The sequence below is a fragment of the Bipolaris sorokiniana genome (assembly GCF_000338995.1).
Source record: "Bipolaris sorokiniana ND90Pr unplaced genomic scaffold COCSAscaffold_13, whole genome shotgun sequence".
NCBI lineage: Eukaryota > Fungi > Ascomycota > Dothideomycetes > Pleosporales > Pleosporaceae > Bipolaris > Bipolaris sorokiniana.
Genome location: NW_006911907.1, coordinates 344,051 through 365,222, shown reverse-complemented (window position 1 = coordinate 365,222; position 21,172 = coordinate 344,051). Strand labels below are relative to the sequence as shown.

General features: G+C 52.4%; 9 protein-coding genes across 9 annotated transcripts; 4 read left to right on the top strand and 5 right to left on the bottom strand.

Moving 5' to 3' along the window:
• Positions 1-1,260: 1,260 nt before the first annotated feature.
• On the bottom strand, positions 1,261-5,840 carry COCSADRAFT_183813 (uncharacterized protein). The gene is made up of 3 exons (XM_007705052.1): positions 2,093-5,840; positions 1,876-2,039; positions 1,261-1,803 (listed from the first exon to the last, which is right to left on the bottom strand). The coding sequence occupies exons 1-3, from the start codon at positions 5,618-5,620 to the stop codon at positions 1,557-1,559; spliced, it is 3,939 nt and encodes a 1,312-aa protein (XP_007703242.1). The 5' UTR covers positions 5,621-5,840; the 3' UTR covers positions 1,261-1,556.
• A 303-nt stretch (positions 5,841-6,143) lies between these two features.
• Positions 6,144-7,615, top strand: COCSADRAFT_124032 (uncharacterized protein). The gene is made up of 3 exons (XM_007705051.1): positions 6,144-6,563; positions 6,612-7,252; positions 7,307-7,615. Exons 1-3 carry the CDS (start codon positions 6,427-6,429, stop codon positions 7,429-7,431), a joined length of 903 nt encoding a protein of 300 aa, XP_007703241.1. The 5' UTR covers positions 6,144-6,426; the 3' UTR covers positions 7,432-7,615.
• A 226-nt stretch (positions 7,616-7,841) lies between these two features.
• COCSADRAFT_39580 (uncharacterized protein) lies at positions 7,842-8,667 on the top strand. The gene is made up of 3 exons (XM_007704875.1): positions 7,842-7,895; positions 7,950-8,095; positions 8,224-8,667. The coding sequence occupies exons 2-3, from the start codon at positions 7,970-7,972 to the stop codon at positions 8,275-8,277; spliced, it is 180 nt and encodes a 59-aa protein (XP_007703065.1). The 5' UTR covers positions 7,842-7,895; positions 7,950-7,969; the 3' UTR covers positions 8,278-8,667.
• Positions 8,668-10,105: 1,438 nt separating this feature from the next.
• On the bottom strand, positions 10,106-12,341 carry COCSADRAFT_236710 (uncharacterized protein). The gene is made up of 5 exons (XM_007705050.1): positions 12,105-12,341; positions 11,904-12,053; positions 11,512-11,847; positions 10,349-11,455; positions 10,106-10,287 (listed from the first exon to the last, which is right to left on the bottom strand). Exons 1-5 carry the CDS (start codon positions 12,117-12,119, stop codon positions 10,267-10,269), a joined length of 1,629 nt encoding a protein of 542 aa, XP_007703240.1. The 5' UTR covers positions 12,120-12,341; the 3' UTR covers positions 10,106-10,266.
• A 797-nt stretch (positions 12,342-13,138) lies between these two features.
• On the bottom strand, positions 13,139-14,140 carry COCSADRAFT_174196 (uncharacterized protein; the record flags this gene model as incomplete). The annotated part of the gene is made up of 5 exons (XM_007705049.1): positions 13,139-13,218; positions 13,328-13,391; positions 13,442-13,803; positions 13,860-13,994; positions 14,047-14,140. The coding sequence occupies 5 exons, from the start codon at positions 14,138-14,140 to the stop codon at positions 13,139-13,141; spliced, it is 735 nt and encodes a 244-aa protein (XP_007703239.1).
• Positions 14,141-14,505: 365 nt separating this feature from the next.
• On the top strand, positions 14,506-15,146 carry COCSADRAFT_163289 (uncharacterized protein; the record flags this gene model as incomplete). Its single annotated transcript, XM_007705048.1, has 2 exons — positions 14,506-14,526; positions 14,640-15,146. 2 exons carry the CDS (start codon positions 14,506-14,508, stop codon positions 15,144-15,146), a joined length of 528 nt encoding a protein of 175 aa, XP_007703238.1.
• Positions 15,147-15,704: 558 nt separating this feature from the next.
• COCSADRAFT_97314 (uncharacterized protein) lies at positions 15,705-17,708 on the bottom strand (the record flags this gene model as incomplete). Its single annotated transcript, XM_007705047.1, has 2 exons — positions 15,705-17,569; positions 17,624-17,708. 2 exons carry the CDS (start codon positions 17,706-17,708, stop codon positions 15,705-15,707), a joined length of 1,950 nt encoding a protein of 649 aa, XP_007703237.1.
• A 399-nt stretch (positions 17,709-18,107) lies between these two features.
• Positions 18,108-20,180, top strand: COCSADRAFT_29171 (uncharacterized protein; the record flags this gene model as incomplete). Its single annotated transcript, XM_007704842.1, has 3 exons — positions 18,108-18,274; positions 18,409-18,524; positions 18,589-20,180. 3 exons carry the CDS (start codon positions 18,108-18,110, stop codon positions 20,178-20,180), a joined length of 1,875 nt encoding a protein of 624 aa, XP_007703032.1.
• Positions 20,181-20,584: 404 nt separating this feature from the next.
• COCSADRAFT_46851 (uncharacterized protein) lies at positions 20,585-21,120 on the bottom strand (the record flags this gene model as incomplete). Its single annotated transcript, XM_007704954.1, has 4 exons — positions 20,585-20,624; positions 20,735-20,821; positions 20,974-21,032; positions 21,085-21,120. Coding segments are annotated over 4 exons (222 nt in total), but the record flags the coding sequence as incomplete, so codon positions are not given.
• Between the last annotated feature and the right edge of the window lie 52 nt (positions 21,121-21,172).

The window sequence follows — 21,172 nt, the reverse complement described above, 5'->3', positions numbered from 1 at the left end:
GACTGCGGCGGCCAAGTGTTTCTTGTTATAATACAAGCACAAGCAGGGCTGCGTGGCAAGGGGGAGGGCGCGAGCAAGAGTCGCGACGCAGAGAGAGAGATGGTGAGAGTGGTAAGGCCGGCAAAGGGAGGAGCAGAGGGCCATGTTCAAATGGGCTCAAGTTGCACTGGTCATCCATGCTGGACGGATAGTTTGCAAAAGGATCGGCGATGTTGCTCTCGCACCGGCCTCGTATCAGGTCGAGAAAGGTTGGCGGCCGATTTCTGTGTCAGCTCTGGGGTTCTCGGATCGAGACAGAAGGCAGTCATCGGGCGCAGGGCTAGGCCAATCCGGGGCCCGCTTGGTATAAAAATTGCACGGTCCAACTGCAGAATGCATCGAACGAAGAAGTCTGACAACTTGCTTGTTTTGCGCGCCACCTGCACCCCGACTCGTGTAGAGTATCCCGACCGCTTCAAACCACCGTGCCGCGGCCCATTTGCCCTCTGGTAGCCCTGTGTCCGGGGAGATGGAATGTCGGGCTATATTGGCCTGTCCTGTGCTGTCCTGTTTGTCAGCGGCCACCAAGCAGGTCCAGCTGGACTCTCAGCAGCACCAGCACGGCCATGTCATGTCCATCTTGGCCGCGCGACCCGCGCTGAATAGACGTGGATGTAGGTCTTGCCGGAGCACATTGGCCTATCCACTCTTGGGGCCGCATAAGTTTTGTCGACATGTCTACAAGCAGCGACGACGGGCTTGCAAGCGTCATGGACGTCGAGTCTAGCAGGACCCTGGCCAATCAAAGCCCGCACCCGCTGGTACTGCCAAACGTCAAGCCCATGCCTTCCATGTGCCGCACGCCCGCCAAGCTCGCGTTTGCAGACGCCTGGCCGCCGCAAAGGACCCTGTACATCCCCCAAAGGGTCCGACAGTCGTGACGACTTGCATTCACCATAAACGGCGGGGCAGCCGCACCCCTCTTACAACCATACTACATACACTACACTATACACTAACACCACTCGCGCCAAGTCGCGCCTTAAGCACCCCGTCCCCCAGCTATCCCTTCTGCTCTAGTAGCATATCCATACACACATGCATGACTACATACATACACTCATACACATATCCATACATACATACATGTATTACACATACACATTAACCCCTCCCACATCACTCGCTCATCTTTCCCCACGCGGTGCTGCGCGTGGCAAACTGCTTGCATTCATTCATTCATTCACTCACTCGCTTGCTCGCTCACTCAACCTGACTGTGCCTGACTATAGCGCCGCCCCTCCCCCCTCCCCCCATTAACCCGTGCCCCTCGGTAGAAATAACCGAAAACAGCACCAGCCTAGTGCGCTTGCTCCTCCTTGGCAACCTCTCCATAGCCATAGCGCACCGGGGAACTCCATGGCTGTATGCAAAACAAACGCACCTGATCCATGCTTCTCGCTCGGCTCCACAAACACCACTATCGTACATCAACATCCCTGTACATACATACACAACGCTCCTCAACGCCCAAGTCCCATCCCTCGGGCTCCGTTTCCTGTCAACACTACCATGCTCTACAATGCCCTAGTGGCGCCATTCATGCCCCCAACACTCGCTTCCGTGCTCTCTTCGGACTGGCTGCTCACCTCGTCCTCCTGCTCGTCTTCCTCTTCCAGCACAATCTGCTCCAGGACCCGCTTATCAAACAGATCTAGTATGAACCGGCACGCTGGAAGCCGAAAATGATGTGCCTCTAGTATCTGCATCACCTTGTGGAAAATGGCCGGTTTGCTGAAGCCTGGTGCCTTTCTAGCCTTGATACTAAATGCCCACGCGTTAGCTCCTCTGCGCTCACTCATCGTATGTTTTGTTTCACAACAGCAAGTCACTTACGCCTGCAGGTCGCTGGCTGCCTTCTTGGCAAGCACAGTGTTGCCCAGGTCCGTCACAAGTTTGAGAATGCGCGCGTTGACCGGGTCCTCATCCGTGACCGCAACCTTGATCTCCGCTTTGGGGTTCCAGCTCATCTCTTCTGCCTGTGCCACCCAGGGTCCCATCTGCAGAACCATTAGTGCATTTTCTTCTGAGAAAAAGAAACTCCGTTACTGACCGTGAAGAGCTTGTTGAAGTTCAGGGGTAGACAAAAGCCTAGCGCTTCACCTGAATCATTGACTACGCCATCCCAACCATGTTCAAGCAGAATTTCCTGCCCATGAAGACTCCTCGAAATCAACCCTAGCACATAGAAGGCTGTCCCTCTGAGCGACATAACCTCCGACTGCTCGGCAATCTGCACAATCCACTTGACCACGTCTGAGTTCTCGAGGAATGGCGCGCCCAACTCCATGGACCCGACATTGCCGACCGCCCACAGGCAGCCTTTGACCTTGAGGATAATCTCGGGGTCGTCGTTTTCTGATGCAAAGTCTCGAATCGTCGCGGCAAATTCATCAAAATGTCCTTTTTGTTTGAGGAGCTTGCATCCCTCCTTGGTTCTCGTTAGCTCGCGATAAAAATGCGGCGGCACAAGACCATAGTCTGTCGGCTCAGGCGCCTCGTCGTATGTTTGTTGAACCGATGGCTTCTCAGGTATGTCTGCAAGTGCGCGGGCCATAGACGCTTCGATCAGGGCCACATAGGTGTCATTTCTCCCCAAGAACCAGTCGTCCATCTCTCTCGTGATGTAATCCAATCCGTCCAGATAGTGGTAGCCTACCGAAGTTGACAGAAATCGGAGTAGCAGCGGTGCCCCAATCTCGCCCAAATGGTCCAGCGCTGGACGGCACTTGACCACAAACTCCAACGACTCCTTTTGATTGCAAGCCTCCTCGAGGATCTTGATCGCAACCTCGCACACTTCTACGTCCGGGTCGTAAAGCTGCGTCACCAGCAGTCTGATGGCCCATTCGGCTACACCAGTAGAACTGCTGACTCCCATGGGTTTGGTTGCGTACTTGCGTAACAATCTAGTGGCAAAGATGCGTATCTCCTTAGAACACGACGTCATTGCTTTCGAAATGATGATGCGTAGATGGCCGTCCAGTGTGTAGTCCAGGTTGCTCAAAAGGGTCCGGATCAGATCGTCGCGGTCGTTGAGTTCGATGATGTGATAGAACATATTGATAACTCTCCATCGTTCCAGAATTTGAATACCCCGGAGATCTTTCGTCAGAGCCCCGAGCAGCGCAAAGTAACCCCCAGTAAGCGTTTCGTTCATGCGATCCGTCTGGAAAATGGGTGATTCAGATGTCAGGCCGCTCATCCGATCAAAGTGCGAAAGGCATTCTGCGAGTTGCCGGATAAACTTACTCTCCGCCAAGTATTTGACGCCTTCGGGGTTTTGTAGCAGGCTTTGCATTAGAGCACAGCCTGCTCGAACATATCGCTGGTTTGGCTTAGTGTTCTTAACCTCAGAGAATCGATATTTGAACGGGCGATAGAATCCTAGGACGCGGTGGATAAATTTGGTAACCTTGATGGCTTCATCCAACCTTTTTGGGTTCAACAACGGCCCCTCGATGATGTTCAGAATCAAGTCCCATCTCCATTTTTGGAATGTGACTGTGTTCAGTACCTGGGTTTCGACCATCAGGTTCCGAAATTGGCCCTCGTCTACTTGCATAGCAGCTTGCAGCTTCGCTGCTTGATCAGACTGTCTATTTGCTGATGCATCATCAGAAGTCGAGATGCTTTTGGTGCTGTACAAGGATGTTGGGTCCGACCGGTAGAGTGTTCTGTTGATACTGTCCACTTGGTAAATGGTGCCAATTGCAACAAAACGGCTTTCGGATTGAAACTTTGCTGCAGAGTGCAAGAGCTGAGGAAGCACCTGGAGCTGGGCGCTCCATGATGGTGGCAAGAGTTCATTTGCCATTTTCAGAACCTCTCCGATGAGCAAGGTTGTTTTGCGCTTCAACGGCAGTGTAAGGGGCTCTGCTTCGGCCTGCAGCAAGGCTGGCATCAAGCCTGCGTGCAGAAATGCCGCCAGAATCACAGAGACGTAGTGATCCAGCAAGCTCCACCTGGTGGTATCATCTTCAGTGCTACTGGAAGCTGTCGTGTCTTTGATTTGCTGGTTTTTGAGGTTCGTAACACGTCCATATGTAGTCAGTCGACGTCCAGCGAGAAACGAGGATGACCACGAAGGAGGTTTGATCCTAAGAAGATCGAATAGTAATTCTAGAATAACACTCCGAACGTGAGGAGTAGGTATTTGCAATGACCAGAGTAAAGATCGGAGAGGAAGAAAGTCGTTCATCGAAAGAGTGAGTAGTCCGCCCCAACTTCGGAGCAAAGACGCAATGACCTTGGCATTGACTTTGAGTTTTTCTTCGTGAAGATGTCCATAAATCGTGCTTGCGTCAGTAAACAATGCAAACGGGGCTTCGAGTTCTCGCCCGGATCGCAGGAATCGACGTCTTCTGGGTGTGTCAAGAAGGTAGAGGAATGAGGTACCAACACTCTCTGCGGCGAGGTAGCTTCCTTCTCCCAAAGCATCGGCCAAAGCGCCCATGCCTCCAGCTGAGACCAGAAGAGATGGTTTTCGTACAAGGATTTCAGCCAGAGTCAGTGTTGCAATGTTTCTAAGGCGGTCTTCTGCATGCTCGGCCACAGCCACAATGATGCGGACTACGGCGCGTGCAATCTCTTCAACGCCTCCTTTGACATCAAGAAAAGCTCGAACAAACTTTAGTGCCTGTTCACGCTCAACACTAGCCTTGCTCTCCTTGACCAATGATAGGATGACCAAGTGATCTGTATGAAGGGCCCGTATAATTCGGAGCGACTTGCGGTCAGTAAAGGAGTAACGCATGACACGATACGCAGCTGCGACTACTTCACGGCTGTCGCTGAGCAGCATCGTCTGCATTCGTAGTCCGAACACCGACCAGGCTAGGTCATACTTGAGTGTAGGATGTCGCTTGAAGAGAAGGACGAGAGAGTTTGCTCTCTCTACGTAGTATTCCGGTTGCATGCCCTGGACTTCCAGAGCCTGAAGTATCTCGGCGAGGACAAAAGTTGGTGACTCGGTCTCCTCATCTCCGTCTTCTTCTTTCTGAGCCACATGGCGTGATGGTGAGCGCGATAGGTTGCGACGGAAAAGATACGAGAGCCTGCTTTGGGGGTCGGCCGGTGGGGATTTGACCTCCTTCGCTCTCTGCTTCTCCGCAGCCAGGCCAGACTGAAGCTGGGCCAGTTTTCTGTTTGATATATTTAGCTGTTCCTCGACTTGCAGCCGTTGATTCTTGACTTCTTTTGCATTCTTTGCATTGAGTGCCTCCAACAGGTTCTCCGAGCCAATCTTGATCTTGGTCTCCTTCTCGATCTGGTCCTGCAGCTCAGCCTGTCGCTGCTCGGACGTGGTTCCGTCATGGTCGGCAATGGTGATGGCGTGCATGTCGAAGTCAGGGCGGACCCTGCCGTCCTGGGCTGTCGAGGGCCTAGTCAGAGCCGTGTTGAAGCTGCCGGGCCCCGTGTTTGCGGTCGCATACGAGGCATACGAGGCCTGGCCGCCCCGCGAGCTGGCCATACCAGCGGCCGACATGGAACGGCCATCTCTACTCGTCGTGGGCGCAAGGAGCGAGGTCTGATCGGCAGCGTCGGCCTGGGTATTGAGTGAACGGGCGGATGGCGTCATGAGCGCGCCTTAACCGTGACCTGGCCAACCGCATCGCACATGTGTCTGGCGGCGGTGCCCTTGTCTTGCCTCATGAGCATTCGCGGGCAGAGGTGGAAGTGTGCCCGTCGCGGTACCAGACCGGAAGCGGAAGTGTGGCTTAGCCGCGGGGTGAGAAGGAGTGGCCGTGGCCGTGGCAGAGGCTGGCGAGAGTGGGGCGCGTGTATATGGCGGGTGAAGGTGAATGAGGTGGGAAAACAGCGCCGTACATAGCCATCGCGACCTGTTGCGGGCGGTAGCCGCTCGACGTGCACGGACTGGGCTGCCCCCCCTGCTACTACATACTTCAAGACACACACTTACATTGTACGTTGTACATACAGTACTTCTATGTACATACATATTACCGTCCTGCAGCCACAAACCATATTCCGTCTCGACCTAGACTGACCATGGCCTGATGCCGTGCCGAGTCCAGTCTGCCGACGAGGCCCCTCCACTCCAAAGCCGTGCAATCTGCCCTCTTTGTGCATCGGCAAGCGGGGGCCTGGCTCTCCCTCCGTCACGTGCGCGCCCTGCGCCGTTATCCAGGGCCTCGTCCATCGACCGGAGCTCGCCGATGGCCATGTCAACGAATCGAAGCGCGTTCTCGCCGCTTCCTGCGCGATAGTCCATAGCTTGCTCGTGAAACCGTCCGATACACATCGGTCTCCTCCGCGTGCCGGTCCCCAGTCCAGCTGCCGTTTTTCAGTAGTATATCTATCTTGATCGCCCTTTCGTGACTGCCTGCTTCATCTATTCATCATCCTTCAATTCGCATCATCACAATGTCTCAGCTTAGCTACGCCCGCTACGGCAAGGACAATGTCCGCCTGTACAAGGTCGACAAGGACCCCAAGACTGGCATCCACACAATTGTCGAGCAGACAGTGCGCATCTTGCTCGAGGGAGACATTGAGCAATCGTAAGCATACTAGCATAAGTCGCCATGACGCCAACTGACGCGCCCCAGCTACACCAAGGCAGACAACTCGGTAGTCGTCGCGACCGATACGCAGAAACAGACCACCTACATTCTCGCAAAGCAACACCCCATCGACCCACCAGAGCAGTTCGCCGCCATCATTGGCGACCACTTCATCAAGACCTACCCTCACATACATGCTGTCCACGTCAAGATCATCCAGCACCGATGGACGCGCATGTCCATTGACGGCAAGCCTCACCCACACTCGTTCTATCGCGACGGCGAAGAGACGCGCGTCATCGAGGCCGTAACCCGCGAAAACGAAGGCGTCTCTATCCGCTCCAAGATTGAGAAGCTGCTAGTCCTCAAGAGCACAGGATCGGCATTCCATGGTTTCCATCGCGACGAGTATACAAGACTACCCGAGACATGGGATCGTATCCTGAGCACCGAGATTGAAGCCGGGTGGCAGTGGAAGCTGTTCAAGACTTTGGATGAGGTTAGCAAAATTGACTTCGGCGCTGCATGGAAAACTGCGCGAGATATCACCATGAAGGTATTTGCCGAGGACGATAGCGCGAGTGTGCAGGCAACCATGTACAAGATGTGCGATTTGATCTTGGCGGCTGTCCCCGAGGTTGAGGCTGTCGACTATTCGCTCCCCAACAAGCACTACTTTGAAATAGGTCAGTATATCCAGTCCATATTCGCATATTCTAGTTTGCTAACACGATACCCAGACCTCTCATGGCACAAGGACATCAAGAACACTGGCAAGGACGCTACGGTTCTCGCGCCTCAAACTGACCCCAATGGTCTCATTCAGTGCACTGTCACCCGCAAGGGAACAAAGTCCAAGCTGTAAACATAATCTGTAATTATCGTGTTGCATCTGTCAAAATGCGACGCCTTGATTTCTTGTATACCCTTTGACACTTAGTAATTTCTAGGGGATGGATTTAGAGTGAGTAGAACACTATACCAATCTATATGAGAGTACCGTAGAGTAGCAAAAGTAGAAAAAACACGAAATGAATTTTGCGAACTTCTAACTGTTCCAATCGCAAGTGCATGCCGAACCAAGAAGATTATTTTTGTGCAAAGTTACTCGAGTTCTACTTTCAAGGTTGAATTTGCAATTACAATCGTGGTCACTTTTGCGTGATGTCCGCTATACGCCCGCGCCTGTAGAATCGGGATGGTCTTACCTAAGCAAATCAAGCCAGTGACGTTCTTGCATGCCCAAAACTTATCGCGAACTCCATCTAATTAGCAGCCGCATCGCATCCACCGCACCACCCACACACCCCTCTTAGATTAAATCACACGGTACGTCATCGCGACTCCAAAAAAACTCTATTGTAGCGACTAACAGCGATGTAGTGTTTCGCACAACCGCAACGATGCCTCCCAAGTACATGACTGGCAAGGGCCGCACCGTTCAAGAGCCCAGCTTCGCCTCCAGTACCATCTCGGCTTTTACCAGCAAGGAGAACAGGAGCATTGTTACCGCTGCTGGAATGTTCGCTGTAAGATAATCCCCAGTGATAGAGAGGGAGACATAAAAGACTTGCTTCGGGTGGTCAGTGGGGCGCAGATAAGGACATATTGGAAGGGTGATGACGCGAAAATACAATGCTGACAATTCATTGCGCAGCTTGGTGTCGCTTTCCTACACAGCAGCTGGGCTGAGATTCTCCTGCCTGCGTAAACGAATCGATCGGATACCGGAAAACGAAACAACATACGCACTACCATTGAATATTCTGACGCCAGGATTGAATATCAATGTTTGTGCAGGAGACACAGCCTGTGATTAGAAAAAATATCAAAAAACTCTACGCCTGTGTACATATACCAAATTTTACCTCAGGGATGAGCAATGGAATGGGCGTTCAGGCACAGCTACGATGGTAGGGAAAAAATAGGTAAACCTAAAAACGGTTCCAAGCATCTTTGTAACATTATGTAACAATAATCTCCCTCTTACCCCTCTGTTCTCACCTTCCTTTCCTTTCGTATTCGATGTTCTCTCTTTCCACGATCGATTCGTCACTACGTCACAACCATCGCAGAGCCGCACAGGCTGAAACCCCACATGCTTCACCCGCATGCTTCATCCCAAATGCCAAGCGCTGTCTTTTTGTCACGGAGAAAAGGAAAGAAAGCTTGTACATGACACTCGGACGGTTTACTCTTCCCTCCCCCGACTCGACGTCGCCGTTAGCCCCCCTCGACCCGACACATTCCAAGCTTGGCCCTGTGTTTCGGGGTTTGGTTCCAAAGAACCCAGCCTCATTTGAAGCTGCCACTGTCCCAATACGGACGTTGCCAAGTCTCCCACACACGCTTGGCCATCAAGTCAGCCATACCTCATGCACCGTGCCTGTGTCAAGTGGGTGGGCTCAGCCGATGCTCGTCCCATTTCTTTGGGCAACCCGTTGCGTACCTCACTTACGCCTTGGTCCCTGGAGAACTAAAAAGGGAAATGAACATATAGCACTCTTTAAGACAAAACAAAAAGGTGAGGCTAAGCTATACGACGGGTAGATACGACGCCGCGCCTCCTTCCCGAATCTAATTTACACGGCCTCTTTTCTTTCATTGGAGGTTCTTGTGCAAAGCGCACCAATTCCCAATAGCCAAGTATGTAAGTAAGAGGAGAGAAAAAAAAGCGTGAACGGGGCGCGTAGACGACGTATCGAAAGCGTACACGTGCGATAGTAAATCAAGCCCTCCCCAATTTCCCACTCACAGGCAATCACATTCGATCACTTTTCTGTCCGCGGCGCCGCAAAGCAAGCTAGCAACAACAACAATAATAATAATAACAATAATCACATTTGCTAACCGCCCATCGTGACCGCTTACATACGTAAAAAATGATATCTCACTTTCCCCCACGCGATCGATTGGCCCGCAAGCCAAGTATCTTGGACGAGATACCCACTCCTCTCTCCGTCAATCATGCGCCAATGGGATATCCAGGGAAAGAAAAAAGACTAGGCACGCCGGCTTGATAAGTGACATTTCTTGGCCTTCATGTCGTCGTCTCTCTTGTTCTTTCCTTTTCGGCCGTTTTCTGGCTTCCCAAACCCCCGGTTTTCGGGTTTCTCTTGAGGGGGGCATGGTATTGTTGGTTTCGTAAGCGCTGGTGGCGTTTTCATTTTTTCCCACGTGCGGACGGGCAAGGTGTTGCATTCTAGACAAGTATCGGAGAGAGAGAAAAAAAAGTGAAGACGCTTGGCTGGGACATGTGCCGAAGCGGTGGTAGAGGTGTAGATTGGACCGTGGGTTGGAGGTAAAGAAGCATTTGGGACGTGGAACTCTAAGCATATGCTGCACAAAAACAGTTGAATAGACATTGATCAAAATCATCCCTCGATTGGTAACTACGCAAACAAACAAAAAAACAGACAGTCTCTAACTTTTTCTGAGAGTAAAATCGTCTGCCTGTGTGTATGCGTGTGAATTCGGATCAACAGTCCGGCTGTGAAAGAAAAATGAGAGTGTACAAAACGTGAGGTCTCCGTATCTAAACCAGAAAACAAGACCCGGCATTAAGGCCCGCTAGAATTACAGCAACAAGAGAAACCTGGCCATCCTCAAGATGACAACAATCAGACCCTATCAAGAAGGCATACAAGAATGATAAAGGGAAATGTGTCATAAACATGCGTGATGCTGGGGTATCTTTAGTCTATACTTCTCTAACCCAAACCTAGCAATGCAGTTAGTATATGATTATTCAATTCGAGAAGGAGTATTTGGCAGAAACTTACCTCCATCTTCGCAACATCGGAGCTTTCTTTCCTGGCAATGCTCTTCGCCGCCTGGATAGCCATATCCAGATCGTCTTGATCAGCCATGGTAATCATGTCCCCATCGTCCTTGAACTCCAGCTTGAACTTGTTTCGGACACCAAACTTCTCCCGAATTTGTTGCCAGAATTCGGTGATGAGCTGGTCTGAGTTGATGAAGACGTAGCGTGTGTCGGTGGAGTGAACCTTCACTCTGATCTTGCTACCTGCACCGCGGTTGCTGCCACCGGATCGGGTGGACCTCGCTGGTGACCGTCTCCTTGTTTTGGTGCGGGGCATCATTTCAAACTCGGCATCGTCAAGATCACTGCCATCGTAGTCGTCTTCCTCCTCCTCTTCAATATACGCTGGTCTTCTGGTCGACTTTGTACGGGAGTATTGGCCACGGCTTGACCGCGATGGTGGATAACCATCATCCTCGTAGTAGTCATCGATGATGTCTTCGTCAGAGCCACGGCGGCGCTGCTGCCTGCTGTATTCACGATCGCGTGTGTCTCGCTCCCGCGTGTCCCGCTGTCCCCGATCACGCGTAGACTCTGAGCGAGCTGGTGGCGGTCGCTCCGATGCAGAGCGTTGTGTTGGCTGGCGGCGGGGCGGCTCTTGGCTGCTTGGCTGGTCGAAAGCAGCTCGTCCAAGATTCAAAGGCTGGGGCTTGGGCCCACCACCTCGTACAGATTGTGCGCGGCTCATGGGGGCATTGGGATCAGCTGCAGGTCGTGCTCCAGCAGATCTCCTTTCGCCAGATCGCCTATCTGCCTCTGGCGGCGGCGTGGGTGGGAATACATTACGGTTCATCGGGGGTTCCGACTGCTGGCGTGCTCGGCTTTGGAGCTCTGGCTTGACAAGGTTGGTTGCCGCATAGGAAATCTTGTCTTCGGTTCTGTCGTCCTTTGCAGCCTGGCCTCCCTTCTTAATCTCAGCGCCGGCAAAGCCGGTAAATGCGTTGGATCGGTCTGATGCGGCAACAAGGCGAGCCTTTCCAAGATAGTCCTTTGTTTTCAAGTTCTTGACCTTTGCCTCGTTGGGGCGATAGACAATGCCAACAGGAATAGAAAAGACGGTGTAGCCCTGGAGGGGTATTGTTAGTTCATAGCACATTGATGCAAATGTGGAGTCACACATACCTCTGCTTCCTCTCGAATGGCCTCATCAATCACATCGTGGTCTGGAACCACCTTCTCCTTGGCAGCAAAGGAGAGATCTTGCAGACCGGCTTCCCTCTGTTGGAGGTAGATGTAGCAGAGACCACGGTTGAACAAGACCTCACAAGAGTAGAGCTTGAACTTTAGGCCCAGCTGTTCGTAGTCGATGTTGTTGTTTCCACGCAGGTACAAGAGAGTGTCGTTGAAGTTGGCGAGAGCCTCCTCAAAGTCGCCCATGAGGAAGTTGGACACACCCTGCTGGAAGTATGCAACTGCGAGATACTGGTCCAGACGCACAGCGCGCTGGTAGCATTCGACCTGGGGGGTCTGTCAGTATGCTCCTCCTGGCATCCGTAGCGTAGCGCGCAACTTACTGCCTTCTCGTGCTCGCCGAGGGTAGCATGGATTACGCCGCAATTAAACAAAATCTTGGATGTGTCGGAGATCTGCTCAAAGACCTTCAGTGCCACGTCGAATTCGTTGTTGTCGTAGCTGGCGAGGGCTGCCACCCAGGTTTCGATTTCCTGGCCTTTCTATCAGCAATTGCAGGTGGTGAGGACTGTTGTTGAGCGTACCTGTTTCAGAGACATGACGAGTGGTGTTCACTTGTTTACCCGGCAGTATGGTGTCGTCAAGCCTCGGCTTACTCTCACTCTCCCGCTCTCTTCTCTTATCAGCCCACTTTGCGAGGGTCGTATATTCTTTCTCTCTTTTACACACACAAACACGGGAGGGTTAAAAGCCTTGGGGGGGTCAGGTGCGGGAGAATTAGGGTTGTAGCCGCCGGGGCTATTTGAGTGGCGCGGTGCTGACGATTATTGCTCCGGGAGGAAATGTGCGGTGGTGGTAAGTATTAGCAGGTCGAGACGGCCTGGATGCAGCTCGGAGCGGTTCACGGTGAAATAAACGATTGTAGCGGTGCAAACGATTAGAGCACAGTTGGAGGGCCGGAAGAGAGGGAAGAAGGTTTCGATGGCGACACGCAGAAGAGACAGGGGACGGCGGGCATATGGCGGGCGGTTGTGCTACGAGGGCTATAGGTGGGGAGAGCAAATCTGAGGTCCATCGTGTTTGAGGCACAAGGCTTGGCTGGCACCTCGTCCGTCGAGGTGATTGGACCCCTGCAACATCGACAGCGCTTCGAGCTGGCCGTCCAAGACGCCGCAACCCAGCCAAGTCAGCCAGCCAGCCCACCGTGGCACCACCGCCTGTTTGGCCTGCCCATGCCCATGCCCATGCCCATGCCTCTGCTCGCTCTCGTCCACCCGCCCTGTCCGCGAGGCGTGCTGGTGTCGGGGCTGCTCAGCGACCGCCTCGCAGCAGCCCCCTTTGACCAGGGCGTAGAGGTGGCGTTTGAGGTCTGTTACACGGCCACGGTCCGACTGAGACAGCCACGTGACAGAGGCCTCTGTCAGCCAGTCATCCCATCGCCTGGGGCTCTCAGGCATGAACGCATAACAACACCAATCCTCCTCGAGTCAACGATCCCGCACCCGCAGTTTCGGCCTCGCCATCAAGGCACGCGTATTATCTTAGCAGCACACCCTCGCGGCACTTGGACGGCTCTTTGATTGCTTGGTTTATCTTGGTATTACTTATCTGGTCCTGATCAGAGCATACCGCGATCACGCTGCTCCTCGCGCTCTTGCCATACCGTCTTGCCAGAACACGAACATACCGTCTTGTCGTCTGCAATTGCATCAACGTTAGCAATGGTGTGCGTGTGTGTGTACGTGTATGTGGGACCTGGGGTTGCTGCATGTCCCAGAACACGTGGGGAAAATGGCGAAGCACTTACTATCCCATACGCCCGCACTGCGTGCAATGACTCCAACTAGCGTGTCCGCATCGTTCTTGTCAAACTATCGTGACGTTAGATTAGATCAAGGCCCAGCACCATGGTGACGCATACCTTGCCGTCCTGCTCTCTCGCAACCACGATGCTGCGTCCGATCACTTCCCAGATGTGGATAGGCTTGTCGAGAAACACCGATCCTACTCCACCCTCTCCAACCTGAACAGTTCCAAAGATGCCTCGACAAGGCTTGGTCTCTTTTTGTGACTGCCCGAGTTCCCAAATCCCACCAGTCGATTCAGGTCCCTCGGAAATGTTTCCCGACTCACGTACTGTAGCATGATAGGTTCCAGGTGACAACCCTCTTATACTCAAGTCCACAATGGTCATACCAGGAGAAACTTCCACCATGCGCACCAGGCCGCGAACCTTGTTCTCCACCTGTGGCGCGTGTGATTCTAGAATGCATACCGCTGCACCTGCGTGGCATGGTCAATGTATATACGCGTGTGCCAAGTCAACGACACGAACGTACTGTCTGATTTGCCAGACCCCCGAAGAACAGCATCACGGCCAGTAGCTTGAATCGCCTCTACAATGGCCGACGGTGCTGCTGTGCCCTCGACAGATACTAATTGCTCCTTGAGGTTGGCAGTCACTTTGTTGATACCTGCACCTTGTCAGAAGCCGAAATGAGGTGCATTGGTAGTAGACGCTCGTACCACTCAACTGATGTAGGGAACCCTCGATGTCGTTGATGCACGACTGACAGGTCATGGGCACTGCGAATATCGTTTCAAAGGGCGTTACCGTCATGGCGAAAAGAGTGAAATCGGTATAATAATGCCAAAGGCTCGACTGTGGAACAAGAGGAAATGGTCAAAGTCGTGAAAACATGCCACTTCGCCCTTGTACTTATTACTCGCTTTGAAATCCACACCCGAATCCCCCGCCGGACATGGATGCTGCGCTGGGGTGGGCAGATCTTATCAATCATGTGACTACGTTCTGGAAATTGTGAGCATTGCGGCTTGGCATCAACCTTCACTGTGTAGCAATCACCACTGCGACCACGAGACTGCACCCGCCCAACCGCCTTCTGGACAGTCCTAAGGCGACTGCTGACTTGTCTTGATACAGCAGACAGTCGGTTTCCCTGGCCATTGGCCTCATACCACACAATGTCGCAAGTCATAGGCAAGGTACACATCCCCCATCGGACCTCCGCACGCCCATATCCAGATCCTCACAGCAAACCCCGTTCACCCAAATAAATAACTCCCCTTGATATACCACAGCTAACACAATACCCCAGACGCGCCTCGCCTACGCACGCTCCTGGCACCACCTCGACATCGGCAGCGACCCACGCGCTCTCGGCCGCGTCGCTTCCTCCATAGCCCTGACACTCATGGGCAAGCACAAACCCATCTTCGACCCCTCCACCGACTGCGGCGACTACGTCGTCGCCACAAACTGCGCCCAGCTCCACACCACCGGCAAAAAGCGCTCCCAGAAACTCTACCGCACGCACAACACCCGCCCTGGCTCCTTAAAAGAACTTTCAATGGACAAGCTCATGGCGAAATGGGGCGGCGGAGAGGTGCTGAGGAAGGCGGTGAGCGGCATGTTGCCGAAGAATAGGCTGAGGAAGGAGAGGCTGGCGCGGTTGAAGACTTTTGAGGGGAGGGCGCATCCGTATGGGGAGAATTTGATCAAGGTGGAGAATGGAGGCGGGCAGAGTATAGTGGAGCATCAGGATATTAAGACGACGTTTGCGCGGGCGAGGGAGACACAGGATGATGCCGCGCCGGCTTCATGACAGTGCGGAGCTGAGGTTGTGGAGATGGAGCAATTGAGATTGTAGACTTGTAATAAAACTTGTATGCATGAGCACGGTATGTATGAATGGTTGCATTTGGATTCTCGTATCTGTGGAAATGAACAAGCAAACATATCTGACACGCTATATTTAACCATGGGACAAGGTAAAGTCGGAAGAAATGTGATAAACGTAGTATTCAATTATTACATGTGAATCATTAACGCATGGCCAAGCCACTGAACACAATCCATTTCTTTTTTGAGTTTCTCTATTACCGGCATTGTACGCGTCTCTCCACCCGTCATCCAGCCATGAAGATATGTGCGAGAAGATAAAAAACATGCGTGAATTCCTTTGCCTAAAGAGAGTAAAGCCGCTATGCAAAAGCCCTGCCCGCCCATGTAAGAAACGTAAACGCCGTGAATGCCATTCTGAAACTCCTGATTCCATGGGAGAAGACAGAGAAATTTGATAAGAGAAGAGCGAGAAAAGAAGAAACCAGAGGCCCAAGGGCACAGTTGAGAGATACAAGCTGGCGAACAAAAGCGTGTCGCTTTACTCCTTTTTACTAGCGAGGATGCTGTACTGCCCGCCGCAACCCGCCCAGGTGAGCTTCGTCTCACGAACAGCAGTGTTGTCAATCATGGTCGGCACCTCAATGTCGTCATCAGTGCCCTGGCCGGTCTGATAGTTGGCCGAGAAGCCCCATGAATAGGCCTTGCCGTCCTTGTCAATGACGATGCTGTGATCAGGACCGCATGCACCAGTGACAATATTCTTGAGGTTAGGAAGAGGTGTGGGCTGAACAACAATCTTGGCCTTGCCATTATTCTTCAACACCTTATCCTCGTCTGTCTCAGCATCGAGCTCAGACGGAGGCAGACCGGTCTGCGCGCCGTCGCAGCGACCCCACACAAGTACTTGTCCATCCTTGGTGATGGCAAGGTTGTGGTGAGCACCTGCGGCTAGCGACTCCACTGACTTCCCTTCCAGGCTGTGTATAATCTTGGGCTGAAGAACGCTGGCATCCTCTGCACCAGCGTTGTCAGTGTAGCCCGTTTCGCAGTAGTTGTTCGCACCCCATGCCCAAATGTGCCCGTCCTCTGCGATCGCAAGACCATGGTAGTCGCCAGATGCGATTGATGCAATTCTCTGGCTATGCTTCTTGATCGAGGTATCGTGAAAGCCGATCCTGTTGGGTTGCAGAGCTTGGTGCAAATTGCGCTCAGTCACACGACGACCGAGTTGGTTCTGCTGACCGTTGCCCCAAGCATACACGTGTCGGTCCTTGTCCAGTATATAGACGTGGTTGGTACCGCAAACAATCTGTGTAACCTTCTTGACGGTATCCAGATAGACAGGACGTGGCGCAGTGTGGTTTCCACGCTCGAAACCAAGAATACCTTCGTTTTTGCGGAAAGTGCCCCAACCATAAACAGCTCCCTCAGTTGTCAGCGCAAAAGAGCAGCTATCGCCAGCAGCAACGTCGACAAATGTTGTGTCTTCGGGAAAGAACTCTGCGGGTACAGGCTTCGGTGTGGCTTCCTCGTCATTCAGACCACCAGTCTCGTCTTCAGAATCGGAATCGGAATCGTCTGCGCCGACGTCGCGCATCTTGACGTTGGCGCTGGATGTGTCACGTCCAAGTGCACCATTGTCGTTTACGCCCCATGTTAGGATCTTGTTGTCCTTTGTCAGCGCAACAACGTGCATACCACCAGTAGCGATCCTGACGACGTTCATGTTCGTCAGGGCTTCGTTGTAGCGTGGTCGCTTGACGTCGATGGCCTTTTTCGTTGCCCCGAATCCAAGTTCACCAGAGCCACCCTCACCGAATACGAAAACCTTGAGAGGTTCAGTGTAGCGGATGGCATTGATCTCGGTCTTCTTTCCCTTTGCGCGTCTTGGGCCCTTGGGGTTCGGGACGAGGGCGGGATTGACCTTGGCCTTAGGCTCAGCCTGTGGTGTTGGGGCCTTAGACTCGACCTTGGAGGCAGCTTCGGGCGTGGGCTCTGGCGACGCTTCAGGTTCGCCCTCGGGCGCGGTCTCGGGGGCAGCCTCGGGAGCAGGCTTGGGGGCGGCCTTTGGCGCAGCCTTCGCACCATTGACCTTGGCCTTCTTTACAGCAGGCGCAGGAGCCTCCTCTGCTTCTTGCTCGCTCTCCTCGTCTTTCTTGCGCTTTGTTGTCTTTTTGGTCGCGACTTTGGGCTCAGCCGCAGGAGTCTCTGTCTTCTTCGCGCGACCGCGTGCAGCAGCTGCAGGATCCTTAGCAAGTGATGGCTTTGGTTCGGACGCGTCGTCCTTACGCTTTTGAGCTGGTGCTTCGACCTCTTCGGTCTTTTCATCAGCAGCTTTGGTCTCCTCGGCTACACCATTGGTAGCGGGCGCGTCGTCACTCTTCTTTGCACCTTTTCGTGGGGCTGCGCGTTGGTTCAGTCGGAGCTTCGTTACTCGCGATGGGTGGTGTGACGTACCAGTGCCATTGGCTTTGACTTCTTTGACGGACTTCTTCTCAGCAGGCTTTGCGCTCGTAGCGCGAGATGCAGCAGTCCTTGCCATTATGCGCGACAAAGAAAACTTGATGCGCGTAAAAAAGGTTGTGTTGGAAACTGTGGTGGAAGAGGTTGGTGTTGTCCAGCACGGAAAAATGTTGAACTATTTAGTAGAGTTGGCGCTAGACTTCACATGGATCCACCGACGTGCAGCCACGGCCCGCCAGCTATTCACCGCGCACCTCACCGCCTGATTGGCTGTCCGGCATTCATTGATCGCGTTCACCCTCGAGGCGCGCAGCATCTCGCATTGTTCTGCTTTCATCACTACTGCATCCCCTTTTGGTCGTCCCGTGCGTCCGGTTGCTTACGTCATATCCGTACACCGCTGGTACCTAGATGGCCGTCCAGGTGCAAGCACATTCACTACAGGGGTGAACAATACAACATCTTCACCTCCTTCATCATGTTTCATCAGTTCCTTGTTCTTTTTGCTGTTCTGAAAGGGGCGTTTTGCGTTCAGCCGGAAGCACCACCGCCGAAAGCGGCTCCCCTGCGTGACCTGCCATGGGCCCAACTCAACTTCTTGCACACCACCGACATTCACGGCTGGTGGGGAGGTCATTTGCAAGAGTACGTGACATCTTCCTGATACTCCTCGGTGAAGTCATACTTGGCTCGTCAATGAAAAAATAACTCCACCGTGTTGCGAGTTCTTGTTTACTTGTAATGGTCCATGGTACAACATGATTTCTAACGTGCATCAGAGCATCCTACTCATCAGACTGGGGTGACTATGTCTCCTTTGCTAAACACATGCGCGAAAAAGCAGATGCGGATGGATCCGATCTGTTGCTCGTCGATACCGGAGACCGAGTAGAGGGTAAATTTCAAACGAACTCAATACTTGTGACACAAATACTGACCTCGCCTCTTTACCGTTCTAGGCAATGCAATCTACGACTCCTCGAAACCTCGGGGAAAGTTTACCTATGAGATCGCCAAGGAACAAAACATTGACCTTATTTGCTCTGGCAACCATGAGCTTTACAAAGCCAATACCGCTGAAGGGGAGTTTTTCCACACTGTTCCCGACTTCAAGGGTAACTACATAGCTTCGAACCTCGATATTTACAATCCAAAGACCGGAAAATTGGAGCCTCTTGCCCAACGGTTCAAGAAATTCACCACCAAGAATCAAGGTATTCGCATTCTGGCCTTTGGCTTTTTGTTTGATTTTACAGGCAATGCCAACAACAGCGTCGTGCAAAGAGTTGAGGACACTGTGAAAGAAGAATGGTTTACAGAGGCTCTCAAAGATCAAGACGTCGATCTTATCCTCGTATTTGGTCATGTTGATATCCGCTCCACAGAGTATGCACTGCTGTTCTCTACTATCCGTTCTTTGCACTGGGACACCCCCATCCAGTTCTTCGGAGGACATACCCATATCCGTGACTACAAAATCTTCGATAGTAAGTCGGTAGCTCTCGAGAGCGGTCGGTACATGGAAACCATCGGATTCATGTCTATTGCTGGACTCAGCACTGGAGAGACAAAAGGCGCAGCACCTGTGCCTCAAAGCTCAGCGCTCACCTTTTCTCGTCGCTATATTGACAACAACCTATTCTCCATGCACTACCATAGCGGAAAGGACGATCAGACTTTTCCGACCGAGCACGGTAAGAAAGTATCAGAAGCCATTGGCGATGCCAGAGAATCTCTCGGCCTCGGCAAGGTATACGGTTGCACACCACAGGATCTATGGATCAGTCGTAGGCCATACCCCCACAATGAGAGCATCTTTACCTGGATCGAAGAACAGCTCTTACCCCAGTCAATCGAGGAATCCGACCGCATCCGCAACGGGGGCAAAGCACTGGTTCTCACAAACACGGGCGCTATTCGCTTCGATATCTTCAAGGGGCCCTTCACCAAAGATACCAAATTCCTCGTCTCGCCGTTTACTAGCGCAATCCGATATATCAAAGACGTACCATACAAAGCAGCAAGCCAAGTACTAAAACTCCTCAACAACGAGGGACCGATCCTATTGGAAATGATGGAAAGCAGAGCATTCCTCCAACCTCCAGAAGCCTTCGCAGCAAAGTCTAGGCCACACATGCTTCAGGTACCCGCGACTGTTTTTGCAAAACCCGAGCACGGCCAAGCACCTCTCAGCAGTACCGGCGAAGACGAACCAAAGCCCTTCCCGGGTTACACGACAAAAGATGACGCTGGTACAGACGGTGATGATACAATTCACGAGCCAATTGCCTTCTACAATGTACCAAACTGTATCCAATCAGCCGTTGGATTCGACCCTGCGAGCAGCAAAGATCAGGAGCCTGAGACTGTGGATCTCATGTATAACCAGTTCATTGAGAAGTGGGTCTTGTTGGCGCTGGAATATCTGGGTGAGAAGCATAATGTGGATGATACGTTGGAATATGATGATGGGAAGAGCTTTACTGATATCATGACGGAATGGGTGGAGGAGCATTGGGGCAAGGATGGAGGGAAGTGTGATGAGCGATGAAGGATGATCCAGGGAGTCGTTCAGATAGTTTCATACGCAGCGAATCTTGTGATTATCGCTACTCTCCTTGCTATGCATGTGTTTTGCCTTGTCCCCAATGTTTCCAGAGAGATCGTATGTTTGAATGAAGTCGCACAAAACTGCTTGTATGGATTCTTTTTTGAGAGACTGAATCTTTGATGACGCCACTACGGGGCTGAATTGCAGAATTACCTTGAGCGTGTAACAGGCTCAACAAAATCCTCACGTCCGTCTCATGGTTCATATCCTTCAAGTTTCGAGCTGTGCTTTCGAAAAGTCTCTCAGTATAAACCAATACATTTCGCCTTAAAAACGCCGTGCCATGTAAATGCATGCCTGTCCCAAACTCCAAACAGTTCGTTTAAATCGTCTATCGACTATCGGCGGGCCGCGCGGGCTTGTTCTCGTTCGCTGGCGTTGTACCTATGAATGCTGTTAGTCTCCACCCGGGACGTAATCAAGACCATTGACTCTCGGAATCGCCGCGATTAATCTCCTGAGCCAGGTCGGCGCGCTCAGAACGAGGTACGTACTTCAGAAGCTTCTCGATCAGATCGACGTGAGTGAGAATCATGCGGCGGCAGCAGTAGCGCTGAAGACCGACACTATCGAGTGCTTCACTGGAAGAATATGCATGTCAGCAGAGTGTATACATCAAGGGCCTTAGGGTTCGCGCGTGTAGACTTGGGGTAGAAGCATCGTCCTACCCTGAGGTATTATGGATAGTGTAAAGGAGGTTGGTAAGAAAGTCAAAGGAAGATGGGGCGCTCACGCTTCCTCCATGCCATCACTGAGAAGTGCCATGTATTTCTCCCACAGGTCGCCGGTGACCTAACATCAGATCAGTGTATGCGCGCATGAGCTTGAGTGGTGGTCATAGTACCTTGCCACAAGAAAAGCAACGGATCGGGACAATCATTTTCAAGTTTCGAATACTTTATAAGTAGGGTGAAGTATCGCGATCGCGGTAT

What these genes read in the sequence shown, in the direction of transcription:
- COCSADRAFT_124032 (XM_007705051.1), top strand. Translation starts at nt 6,427, where the DNA reads ATGTCTCAGCTTAGCTACGCCCGCTACGGCAAGGACAATGTCCGCCTG. An exon ending in GAGGGAGACATTGAGCAATC is followed by an intron (nt 6,564 to 6,611) that starts GTAAGCATACTA and finishes GACGCGCCCCAG; the next exon opens with CTACACCAAGGCAGACAACT. An exon ending in CAAGCACTACTTTGAAATAG is followed by an intron (nt 7,253 to 7,306) that starts GTCAGTATATCC and finishes CACGATACCCAG; the next exon opens with ACCTCTCATGGCACAAGGAC.
- COCSADRAFT_236710 (XM_007705050.1), bottom strand. An exon ending in TCGGCGAGCACGAGAAGGCA is followed by an intron (nt 11,848 to 11,903) that starts GTAAGTTGCGCG and finishes CAGACCCCCCAG; the next exon opens with GTCGAATGCTACCAGCGCGC. An exon ending in CCATTCGAGAGGAAGCAGAG is followed by an intron (nt 11,456 to 11,511) that starts GTATGTGTGACT and finishes ATACCCCTCCAG; the next exon opens with GGCTACACCGTCTTTTCTAT.
- COCSADRAFT_183813 (XM_007705052.1), bottom strand. Translation starts at nt 5,620, where the DNA reads ATGACGCCATCCGCCCGTTCACTCAATACCCAGGCCGACGCTGCCGAT. An exon ending in ACTTCAACAAGCTCTTCACG is followed by an intron (nt 2,040 to 2,092) that starts GTCAGTAACGGA and finishes ATGGTTCTGCAG; the next exon opens with ATGGGACCCTGGGTGGCACA. An exon ending in GCAGCCAGCGACCTGCAGGC is followed by an intron (nt 1,804 to 1,875) that starts GTAAGTGACTTG and finishes GTGGGCATTTAG; the next exon opens with TATCAAGGCTAGAAAGGCAC.
- COCSADRAFT_39580 (XM_007704875.1), top strand. Translation starts at nt 7,970, where the DNA reads ATGCCTCCCAAGTACATGACTGGCAAGGGCCGCACCGTTCAAGAGCCC. An exon ending in CCGCTGCTGGAATGTTCGCT is followed by an intron (nt 8,096 to 8,223) that starts GTAAGATAATCC and finishes TTCATTGCGCAG; the next exon opens with CTTGGTGTCGCTTTCCTACA.